The sequence below is a fragment of the Podarcis raffonei genome, chromosome 16, assembly GCF_027172205.1.
Source record: "Podarcis raffonei isolate rPodRaf1 chromosome 16, rPodRaf1.pri, whole genome shotgun sequence".
Classification (NCBI taxonomy): domain Eukaryota; kingdom Metazoa; phylum Chordata; class Lepidosauria; order Squamata; family Lacertidae; genus Podarcis; species Podarcis raffonei.
Genome location: NC_070617.1, coordinates 6,276,307 through 6,287,655, shown reverse-complemented (window position 1 = coordinate 6,287,655; position 11,349 = coordinate 6,276,307). Strand labels below are relative to the sequence as shown.

The 11,349-nt window shown below is 46.0% G+C and overlaps 1 protein-coding gene across 1 annotated transcript; it reads left to right on the top strand.

The window, feature by feature from the left end:
• The first annotated feature begins 2,768 nt into the window (after nucleotides 1-2,768).
• LOC128403753 (uncharacterized) lies at nucleotides 2,769-4,983 on the top strand. Its single transcript, XM_053368810.1, has one exon. It carries the CDS (start codon nucleotides 2,779-2,781, stop codon nucleotides 3,901-3,903), a length of 1,125 nt encoding a protein of 374 aa, XP_053224785.1. The 5' UTR covers nucleotides 2,769-2,778; the 3' UTR covers nucleotides 3,904-4,983.
• Nucleotides 4,984-11,349: the final 6,366 nt, after the last annotated feature.

The window sequence follows — 11,349 nt, the reverse complement described above, 5'->3', positions numbered from 1 at the left end:
ACAAGACGCAGACCAGCTATGAAAGCTAAAAGCAGCCGGATTTTCATTATTCTGTACTAAGAAAAGAAAAGAAAACAATAACAATGAATGTTAAGACCTATGAATATATCTTAAATAGGCTGGCATTCTAAAAATAAAAGCTTTGTGTTGGAGAACATTCCACAGGTAGGGGAGCCAGGCTGACTCAGAACATTTGGGAAAATACAATATCCCCACACAAACATTCCATATAGAGAAGCTGCCTACCTCATCACTGGCAATGGAATGCCATCCCCCACAAAACCTGAGGGTAGCAGGTGGGTTAGGAACTGTCTTATATCCAGACAGACCCTTCGTGCATCTACCTCAGCATCGTCTGCAAGGACCAACAGTGGCTCTTCAGGGATTCAGGCAGGGAGACCTACCTGGAGATGCTAGGGATTGAACCACTGAACTATGCAGCCCTCGCCTTCAATATAACAGTAAGATTCCAGTCCTCATGGTTCCAAACAAAGCACTGATTTAGAAAATAGGAATGTAGAGAGAACAAGCTTGTTTTCTCCTGCTCTAGAGGGTAGGGCTCAAACCAATGGCTTCAAGTTACAAGAGAGGAGATTCAGACTAAACATCAGAAAGAACTTTCTGACAGAAAGAGCTATTCGGCCGTGGAAAGGTCTCCCTCAGGAGGTGATGGACTCTCCTTCCTTGGAGGTTTTTAAGCAGAGGTTGGATGGCCGTCTGCAATGGATGCTTTAGCTGAGATTCCTGCATTGCAATGGGTTGGACTAGATGACCCTTAGGAACTCTTCCAGCTCGAAAAGTCTATGATTTTAAGCTAGCTTATGCAGAAAGGCGACTTTCCCAGCCCTATCTGAAGATGCTAGGGACTGAACTTAGGACCTTCTGCATTCAAAACAGATGTTCTACTTCTGAGCTATGGCCCTTTCTTGGGTTGTTGTTTAGGGGGGCACCTGAGGGCTACCATTGCCAAGCATCACCCCATAATGGTTGCTGCACACTACCTCATGGTAGGATGGACTCTGCAGAGTGTGGAGGGCACAGTCAATGGCATTGCTGATTTAGCTCAAACTTTGGTGAAGTTTGCTGAACTGAACTATTTTCTTAGGGGGTTGGGTAATTTAGTCTTCTATTTGAAAGCCTGACTGGGGAATTTCACCCTATCATTTATTTTGAAGTCCAACCCTTAATATAGACACACCTTTTCCAGCCTCTAATTTAGAAACCACAAATGCTTCTTCTTCCCCTTTGATTTGTTTCCTCATTGTAGAAACACCCATCTTGTAGATGACTTTCCTCCCCTAACCGGTCTGTCATTGCGTCTACTTCTATGATGCATCCCTGATCTCATCTGGGCCTTTCAAGGGTTGCTGCTTGGGCTGGTGAGACATAATTAGAAATGCTGAGAAAGCTAGGGAGAGAAAGAAAAAATAATAATAACCAGGGAGTGCCTGAGCTCTCCTAACACATATAAAGCCAGGGGCAATAGCCCTGTAACTCCACATAGGTGATGAGTTCCTTAGTGTCAAGCAAGAGTGAAGCAGGTATGTACCAAATTCACAATGCTCCTCATTGAATTGGACTCTCAAAGAAGTCAAGGAATCAGAGGAAGGAAGGAAGGAAGGAAGGAAGGAAGGAAGGAAGGAGGGGAAATTGTGAGCGGGCAAAGGGATGTAGGGAGGACAGTGTACCCTTTGGAATGTGACCTGCACCCAGAGGAAAGGATGTTTCCAAAATGGCCATGGGGCTGCTTTATGTAAGCAAGTCAGGATAATAACCAGCCATGCAAGCCAAGGCAGAAGGAATTCATACAGGTCATTAGGAATGTCACAAAGAATCCCAGGCAGGCAGGAAAGGATTCATTTGAAGCAATTGAGGCAGGCTGGTCATGTGTGAGCAAGTGCAATTGCCATTTCCAGCGGGAAGTGAGTGACAGAGAGCCATGGGCCCTGGTTCCCTAGATTCTTCCATGGTCTCCCCAAAATTGCAAGACCAGCCAGGCACATGAAGAGTTTGTAATGAATTTGGAGAGTCTTTGTGTGGAGTTTTGAAGGACACAGATGGAAGATTATTTATTAATTTGTTATTTGCATTCTCCTCCCCACCACCAACTCACAATACAACTTCTCTAGATGATCTTTATATTCAAGGATGGAAAAACTGTGGCCCTTCTCAAGATGCTGTTGGACTCCAACTCCCAACAGCCCCAGAAGCCAGTCTGGCCAATAGTCAGGAGTGTTGATGGGAATTTTAGTTTAGGAAGATCTGCAGGGGTAAAACTGTTTTTGTAGACATGGATGTCTACAAAATTTTAGAATCTGGACTTGATAACCTTATAGGAAAGCGAGTAGGGAAACTGGTGCCCTCCAGATGTTGTTGAACTCCCATCAGCTCCAGCAACCAGCATAGCTGATGACCAGGGACCATGAGAGTTGTATTCCAACAATATCTGGAGGGCCAAAGGTTCCCCTATCTTGTTTTAAGTAGACAGACAACACTGGAAGGGGTTGGAAGAGGGTCTTCACATTCCTGTTGACTCTGAACTTGGCCAATAGTGAAATTCCAAGGTAAAATCGGGGGCTTTGAGGTTGTACAAAGGCATATGGGGAATTGAGAGAAAAGCTACAATCACTTCTCTGAGACTAGTGGACTTTTTATGAGGATGGAAGTATGGTGGCTTCATCTAAGTATGTCCTTTTTTAAATAGCCTCAGAACACCAAACTAACTCTGCTTCTCCCTGATCTATTTTCTGTCTCCAGGCTGAAATCCATCCCAACAGAATGTCTACATCGGGTGTGAAATGCGTCACCACACCATGCGTCACGTCGTGTCCGGATGCAAAAGTGGTGATACATCCACCACCGATGGTCCTCACTCTACCAGGACTGAGCCTCACCACAGCCCCTAACCAATGTCTGGTGGAAACCCAGACATCATGTCTCACCAATGGCTCCGAGCTGTGCGGTGATGGATCTTCCAAAGCAATTGTCACTAAATCCTCTGGTCTGCGTGCTGTTTCCGGTGGAGACACCCCGTGTTGTACGACCACCTGCCCTGACTCGCAAGTGGTGATACAGCCACCTCCTGTTTGCATTACAATCCCAGGTGCAGTCCTCACTAGCTACCCCAATGAATGCCTCATCCAGACCTCAAACCCCTGTGTCCCTAGCAGTTCCCAGCCACATGCCATCGCCCGCTCTACATCAGTTTCTGACTGCTCCCTTACCCCACAGCGTATGACTCGTTCTACCTCTGTCCCATGCGGTCTCAATAGCACACCGGCATGTGTGACACAAGGTCCTGGTTCCAAAGTGGTGATATACCCACCACCGATTGAGGTCACCATCCCTGGCCCTATTTTGGAAATTGCTGCAGAGGAGTGCACAGTGGAGGTCTACAACCCGTGTGACACAGCCGGTGCCATCACCAGTGGTGAAGAGCGATGTGCCATCACCAGTGGCGAAGAAGGGGAAGTCAAAGCCCTGACGGCACGTGCCTTGTCCTGCACTAAAGTGTGTGGGGTGTTGGGTGCTTCTTCTTCATGCGTCTCCCAGGGACCAGAGATGAAGATTGTCATCCAGCCCCCTCCAATTGAAGTTGACCTTCCTGGACCAATTCTCCAAGTCTTCCCAGAAGCATGCAAAGTGGAAACACTTACCCCATGTGCTCCTGAGCCACAGGCACTGTGCAGCAACAGTGATCCAGCTACCTCAACAGCTCTTGCCACCAGGACCAGCTCGCTGTCCACCATGAAACGTCCTCTGCCTGATATGAGAAGGCCTGCCCGCCCTTGGGCTGAGATGTACAGCCGGTCCATAACTCCAAGGAGCATTTTGGCCAAGACTTCCAGATTTTCCAAATACCACCATGGCTTCAGCACTTCAAGCTATCAGTCATCTTACTGAATTCCTCCATGCATATTGTGCAAGAGACAGCTGGAATAAAGAGGTGGCCTTCGTGGCTTGGCTGATGAAGAAGAGCTTTCATCCCAAACACCTATCAAATAGATGGACAATATTATTTTCCCTTAAATTCTTTGAAAGACATAACTAAGATGTGCTTTCTGTACTATTGTGCCCAGTTAGGTCCCACAGGGACCTAATTGTACACTGTTGAAAACCCTGCATTCCATTGATTGCAGTGTTTACCTGCCCTTAATTGTATCCTTTGTGTTTGGTCTTGTTTCTCTTGACGGGGCATTGCAAATGAACAGAAGAAATGGTGCCTTATCGAGAGACCAGGGTGTGTCTCTGAATACCAGTTACTGCAATCAAAAGTCAGGAGAGTTGTTGTTTCACTTGTGGGTTTCGCAGAGGCATCTACTTGGCCACTGTGACAACAGGAAACTGAACTAGGTGGGCCTTTGGCCTGATCAACAGAGCTCTTCTTATGTTCAGCTCTGCTTTAATTTCATTTTGCTATTGTAGTGTAAATGGACTCATAATCTAATGTGAAATCAAGAGGCCGGGATCAGGTATCATCACTAACTACAGGTGATGGGTGGTCTTCAACTAATACTATTACATCATTGCAAGGATTTCTGCTTGTGCAATGAGACTTGCCTTCCTCTGTTCTGCCCCCCAGAACCTGTTCCAGAGGATTGGCAGAAGAACCCACTGGTCAGATTTAGGGGAGGAAAGGGGCAGAACATTCAATTGCACAAGCAGAAATCATTGAGCTAGAAGTAACATTCACACGGCACTGTGATGGATTCAACCCACGAATCCCTAAGCATCCTCACAAAAGAGGAGGTACTCTTCACCTCAACAGCAGTTACTTCTGAGTAAGCAACCACAGAGCCACATGCTGCATAAGAGGTTCAATAGCCCATGCAGTGGGAGGAAATGGGGACTGGAAGATTTAGCTCATAGGTCACATTGCATTTTTAAATGCTGATATATTTAAAATAATGTTTATCATAATTTAAAGAAAGCCTTGTTTTGATCATGTGTGAAATGTGTTTTGTTTTTAATTTAGGAAAAAAATCCATTTGTCAAAGTGCATATTTCTGTAATAATAAAGCAAACGATGACTTCTCAAGCTGGTGTTTTATAATGCTTTTGTGCAACCAGGATGGTGGTGGGGTTTTGGAAGCCATCCCCTTTAAGAAGTGGCTGAAAGACCTTCCTTTCTTTAGCGTGGAGAAGAAAGTGGTCTTCGTATATCATAAGGGACGTCAGTCACACAGAATATGGAGCAGGCTTGCCCTCTAGAGGGCAGGACTAGATTGTCTCTACCAAACTGTCTGAAATTTCCCCAAAACAGGTAGAACTAGATCAGGGATGGGGAACTTCAGGTGCAGTGGGGCAGTTGCAGCCCTCAAGATTGTACACTAGGCTCTTGGGACTCAGTCCAGGTCACACATCCTCCAGAAACATATACCCTCCAACATTTCTCAGATGAAAATAGAGACTGGTGGGAAAAATAGGGGCATTCCGGGGTCAAATCAGAAGCTGCATTGTCTTTCATAATTCTGTTTCTGTCCCTGGAAAATAGGGGCACTTGGAGTGTATGGAAACCCACCCATCACTGACCCTGTTTTGCAACCAATTGAGTGTTCCTGTCTGACTGGAATGTGCCTTTGGTCACACTGGGTGGAGGATAGAGAGGGATGTGTGAGTGTGTGTCTTTTAGAAACTGGGATACCTTACACAGGTGTCAGGCTTCAGGGAATTGGCTCCACACACACCCACAGGGGCAGTAGTTAAGCAGAACAAAGGAAAAAGAGTCTTTTTACCAGTTAGAAACTTTAATAATCACAATGAGAGAACGAAGAACCTATCTCCTAGAATGGCAGTGCTCACAATTAAGAATTCTACCCCCTTATGTCCCTATTGACCACACTGCAGGAGGCAGTGGAAGACAGAAGTGCCTGGCGTGTTCTGGTCCATGGGGTCACGAAGAGTCGGACACGACTAAACAACTAAACAACAACAACATGTCCCTATTAATCCACTTCACTTCTGTGTCTTGTAATCTGAGCTTGGAGCCTCTGTGTTTTCTGTTCTGCCACTTTCTGAGCTCTTCTTGACCTTGGGGAGAGCAGGGGAATACTTTCCAGAGACAGTGAATCTCTCTCTCCCAGTGTTTCTTCTCCTAGCTGTTCCCCATCCAGTATTTCCCAGCTTCTGCCTTCTGAACTGTGTCCCTCTGCAAACCACTGTTCCAAATCTATACTGTCTGCCTGCTCCTCGGAAGATTCAGGATCTGGAGCAGGAGCAGGGGAAGAGGGAAGGCTCCCACCATTCCTCCTCAGTGCTGCCCTCTTCAGCACAGTCCCTGACAACAGGTGAAATTTAAATATTCAGAGTGGTTTAACAATCAGTCCCTCTTCCCAGGGAACTCTAGGAATTGTAGTTCTCTGAGGAAGAATGGGTGGGGGGGGGACTACTGACAACTCTCAGCAACCTTATCAAACTATAGCTCTCAGTATTCTTTGGGGGAAACCATGACTGATTAAAGTGGTATCTTAGGCTTTAAATGTATGTGGGTGAATGGGTCCAAACATTCTTAAAAGACTGCACTACACTGGCTTTCATAACAGCATAGCCACATATGCAAAAAAGCTACCCTGCATTTAGATCAGGGGTCGGCAGCCTAAGGCCCATGGTCCACAAGCAGCCCACGGGGGTCATTTAACTGGCCCATGGACACCCGCCACTCAGAGTGGGGACCGCCTTCCGCGATGCTGGCTGGCTTCCCATTGGCTGCAGGAAGCTCCTGCAGCCAATAGGAAGCTGTACACGCCTCCTTCATGCCAGAAGGAGTGTCGGAAATAGTGTTTGTGCATGCACACATGCACTCCAGCCCACCGCAGCGTCTGCGGGACTATGAACTGGCCCAAGCCACAAAAACTTTGCCGACCCCTGATTTAGATGGATGGGGCCTGCAATGAAAAGTTGCAGCTGGGAGTGCTTTGGTTCAAAACGCCAGTCAGCCATGCCTTTTCCAATGCTACTCAGTTCTATTCTCCTTTTCCTTCCCCTGCCCCCTCAACAGTCAGCCAATATCTCACATTGAATTAGCATGCTCAGTCTTCACAGGGCTATTTCTTGTTTCTTTGCTCCCTTTCAAGTTCCACCCTATTTATTTATTTATTTATTTATTTATTTGCTTCTGTAAACTTTGGGACCCCTCCCCATAAAACTGTCTAATCTCTCCCTCTGGTCACTTGAAGGTGGCAGTCACATTGGCTCCATAAAGATCCATACTCAGAGGATGAGTTTACTACTAATGTACTTTCCTTTTTACTTAAAGGTATTGATACACTGTAGTTTGCATGGCCAATAGGGGGGTCATATCAATTGCAGCAGAAGGATTGGAAAACAGGTCCAGGTGAGCTGTTTGTGGAGGGGGTGCTGTGAAAGGCCTATCCCCTCCACTAAATGAAATCTGTTGGAAAATCTTTAATATTAGACACACACACACAGAGAGAGAGAGAGAGAGAGAGAGAGAGAGAGAGAGAGAGAGAGCGCAAGCCACTCCGCTAAGTGCACCACCCCTCCTTTAGGCTTGGGGAGAGAGGGAAGGAGTAGCTTGGGGTGAGCTGCATGAGGAACGGCTTGTGGTGAGTTGTGGACAATCAGGTAAGCGGGCAGCAAGGTGTAAAGGAAGAGAGGCTTGGTCAGGTGTGAGAGAAGAGAAAGTAAGAGGTGACAGAAGTTTATCTGAAAATAGAGATGATGTACATATTTTTGTGGGATGCGGGTGGCGCTAAACCACTGAGCCTAGGGCTTGCCGATCGGAAGGTCGGCGATTTGAATCCCACCAACCTAGCAGTTCAAAAGTACATCAAAGTGCAAATAGATAAATAGGTACCGCTCCGGTGGGAAGGTAAATGGCATTTGGTTTATTCATGCTGGCCACATGACCCGGAAAAACTGTCTGCAGACAAACGCCGGCTCCCTCGGCTTGTAAAGTAAGATGAGCGTCACAACCCCAGAGTCGTTCGCGACTGGACTGAACTGTCAGGGGTCCTTTACCTTTACTATATACTTTTGTAACCCAAGAAAATTACACACACACACACACACAGCGTTGATGATGATGATGATGATGATGATGATGATGATATATTTATACCCTGCCCATCTGGCTGGGTTTCCCCAGCCACTCTATGCGGCTCCCAACAGAATATTAAAAACACAATAAAACATCAAACATTTAAAATTTCCCGAAACAGGTCTGCCTTCAGATATCTTCTAAAAGTCAGGCAGTTGTTTATTTCCTTGACATCTGATGGGAGGGCGTTCCACAGGGCTGCCGCCACTACCGAGAAGGCCCTCTGCCTGGTTCCCTGTAACCTTCCTTCTCACAGTTAGGGAACCGTCAGAAGGCCCTCAGCACTGGACCTCAGTGTCTGGGCTGAATGATGGGGGTGCAGACACTCCTTCAGGTATACTGGGCCAGGGCCATTTAGGGCTTTAAAGGTCAGCACCAACACTTTGTGTGGTTTTTTGTGTGGTTTTTTATTTTTATATAATAAATTTTATTATTACTTTGAATTGTGCTCGGAAACGTACTTTCGGGACTGGTGTTATATGGTGTTGATGGCCACTCCCAGTCACCAGTCTAGCTGCTACATTCTAGATTAGTTGTAGTTTCCAGGTCACCTTCAAAGGTAGCCCCATGTAGAGCACATTGCAGTAGTCCAACTGGGAGATAACTAGAGCATGCACCACTCTGGCAAGACAGTGGATAGAGTCTTGACAAAGTGGACAGAGACAAGTTTTCCCTCCTACTCTCAGAACACTAGAACTCATGGGCATCCATTGAAACTGAATGTTGGGAGATTCAGGACAGATAAAAGGATGTTACTTCTTCACACAGGACATAGTTAAACGATGGAACTCTGTCCCACAGTGGACCATGTTGGCCACCACCTTGACTGACTTTAAAAGAAGTTTAGATGAATTCATGCAGGAGAAGGCTGTTAATAGCTACTAGCAATGTTGGCTATGCTCTCTTGCCATGGTTGGAGGTAGTAATACTTCAGAATACAATGGTACCTTGGGTTACATGCGCTTCAGGTTACATACGCTTCAGGTTACAGACTCCGCTAACCCAGAAATAGTACCTCGGGTTAAGAACTTTGCTTCAGGATGAGAACAGAAATCGTGCTCTGGTGGCACGGCGGCAGCGGGAGGCCCCATTAGCTAAAGTGGTGCTTCAGCTTAAGAACAGTTTCAGGTTAAGAACAGACCTCCAGAACAAATTAAGTACTTAACCCGAGGTACCACTGTACTGGTTTCTGGAAGCTGCAGGAGGTGAGAGTGGCTCTTGTGCTTGACTGCTGCTTGCAAGCTACCCTGTGGGGCATCTGCTTGGCCACTGTGAGAACAGGATGCTCATCTAGATGAGCCATTGGCCTGATCTCAGAGGTATCTTATCATATTCTTAAGGGCAAAGAGTTAGCAAATGGGATAAGTGGAAGAAGCAGCAGGAGGAGTCCTTAATAGAAATGTGTGTGAGAGAGAGGGGGGGGGTGGGAATTTTCATGAATTTTGGGGGGAGAGAAAGCACACAGATTGAAGTAGAAATGAAACAGGAAATAATTCCCCCCCCCCCATTTCTTTCTCCCCTTGCAAAAAAGAAGGCCACCTTGCATATTTTTCTATGAATTTTCTCCACCACTTTCCTTGTGTGGTGGCTGCCCTAACTTCCTCCTCCTCTTCTCCTATTTCCAGGGAATGGTGAAGAATGCAAAATGGTGGCCAGTCTGATAACACAGTTTTCCCCCACCCTCTGTATTTTTGTTGGAAGCTGCCTAGATAAATAGATAGTAAATAGATGGTAAATAGATAGTAAATGAATGCATCATAATCACCACCATCACCACCATCGCATTACCACAGATAATGATGAGAACCACCTTCAACAAAGTGTTGGAGAATTTCTCCTTACTCCAGAGAAATTTATCTCCCCACAAATAAGGTGGTTAATTTTGAAAGGACATTTGTGCACAGCTCAGATAAATATGTGTGCAGAACATTGGTCTAACAAGCCCAATGTCCTAGACCAGATGTGGGATGGTGGGAATTTTAGTCGCAAAACACATTGAGGGCCAAGTTGGCCATCAATGGGTTAAGTCCATAGAGTAAGCTGTCCTGCCAAGCTTAGCTAGGTCTCATCTCTTCACCTTGGAAAGGTTATCAAACTCCTTGTTCTGTCTGTCTTCCAACACGTGAACACTACCAGGAAGGGGGATCCAAGTTTGGACTGTGTAGCTTAAGCAAGCCATCATTATGTTTGTATACAAATTATTTAAAAACATTTGCCACTTTTAGAACCTAAACTAAACTGACCATCTTTACCTGCTGCTGCATGGAAAAGCACATGAATCTGATGTTTGAAGAGTTTGTAAGTAAACTATTTTAAACTTACAAAGCATATGGTCTCTTTCTATGATAAGGAAAGTGGGGACATTTGGAAGTAACCTAGAATGGGGTCAATTAAAGTTATTACAGTCTATATTTCCACACTTCCCTCATATTCACTTTACCCAAGAATGGACACAGATTCGTTCTCCTCCATGCCTCATCAAGAAGGAAAACCAACTGATAAATGAATGAGAGGACAAAATAGCCATGATGCATTGAAGTTTTTAATGACAAAAGATAGAAAATGGATACAATTGGAGAGTGAAAAAGAATGGTTACAGAGTTTTAAAAGCCTAACATTGTTCATGTTTCAGTACAATCAATCACCTTCTGAGTGGAAGGGGGTAGGCACTTAAAATGACAATATATGAGTAGACAGTAGCAAAAAGGATGAAATAACTATAAATAGTAAACAGTAGCAAAAAGGAAAAGGATGAAGTAACTATTGTGATGAGGAGGAAACTGAGATAGTCACATCCAGGGAAGGTAGACCCAGAGGTCGAGGACCCAACAATCCCACCAAGATGGCAAGAGTGGAAGGTGCTCAATACTCTGAGAAGACGATCTTATTTTGCCCAGTAACGTTGCATGGTCTCCGTAGTGACTTAACATGGACCACATTCACAGCATGAAGTGCTGACATTACCACAGTGGGCAGTGCTGCACAGGAATCCTGCTGGCATGATCACATCATAGCCTGGGTAGCACATATCGACTCTCATGCCTGTGCCATAGCCTCCATGACCCCCATGTCCACCCCCATAAGACCCAGAGCCACAGCAGGAGGGTGGGCAGCATTCGGAAGCGCACACACAGTGGCAGGACACTCTGGGGTTGCAGTGACAGATGAGACGGGGTCCTGGAATTGTCAGGGAGCAACCGCCGGGTTGGACGTGCACGATTGAGGTGTCACCAGTGTCAACCAAGACTCCGCCACTACCGGCACCAGCTCCGCCTCCACCGTATCCGCCG

Coding starts and splice junctions, on each gene's coding strand:
- LOC128403753 (XM_053368810.1), top strand. CDS start 2,779: ATGTCTACATCGGGTGTGAAATGCGTCACCACACCATGCGTCACGTCG.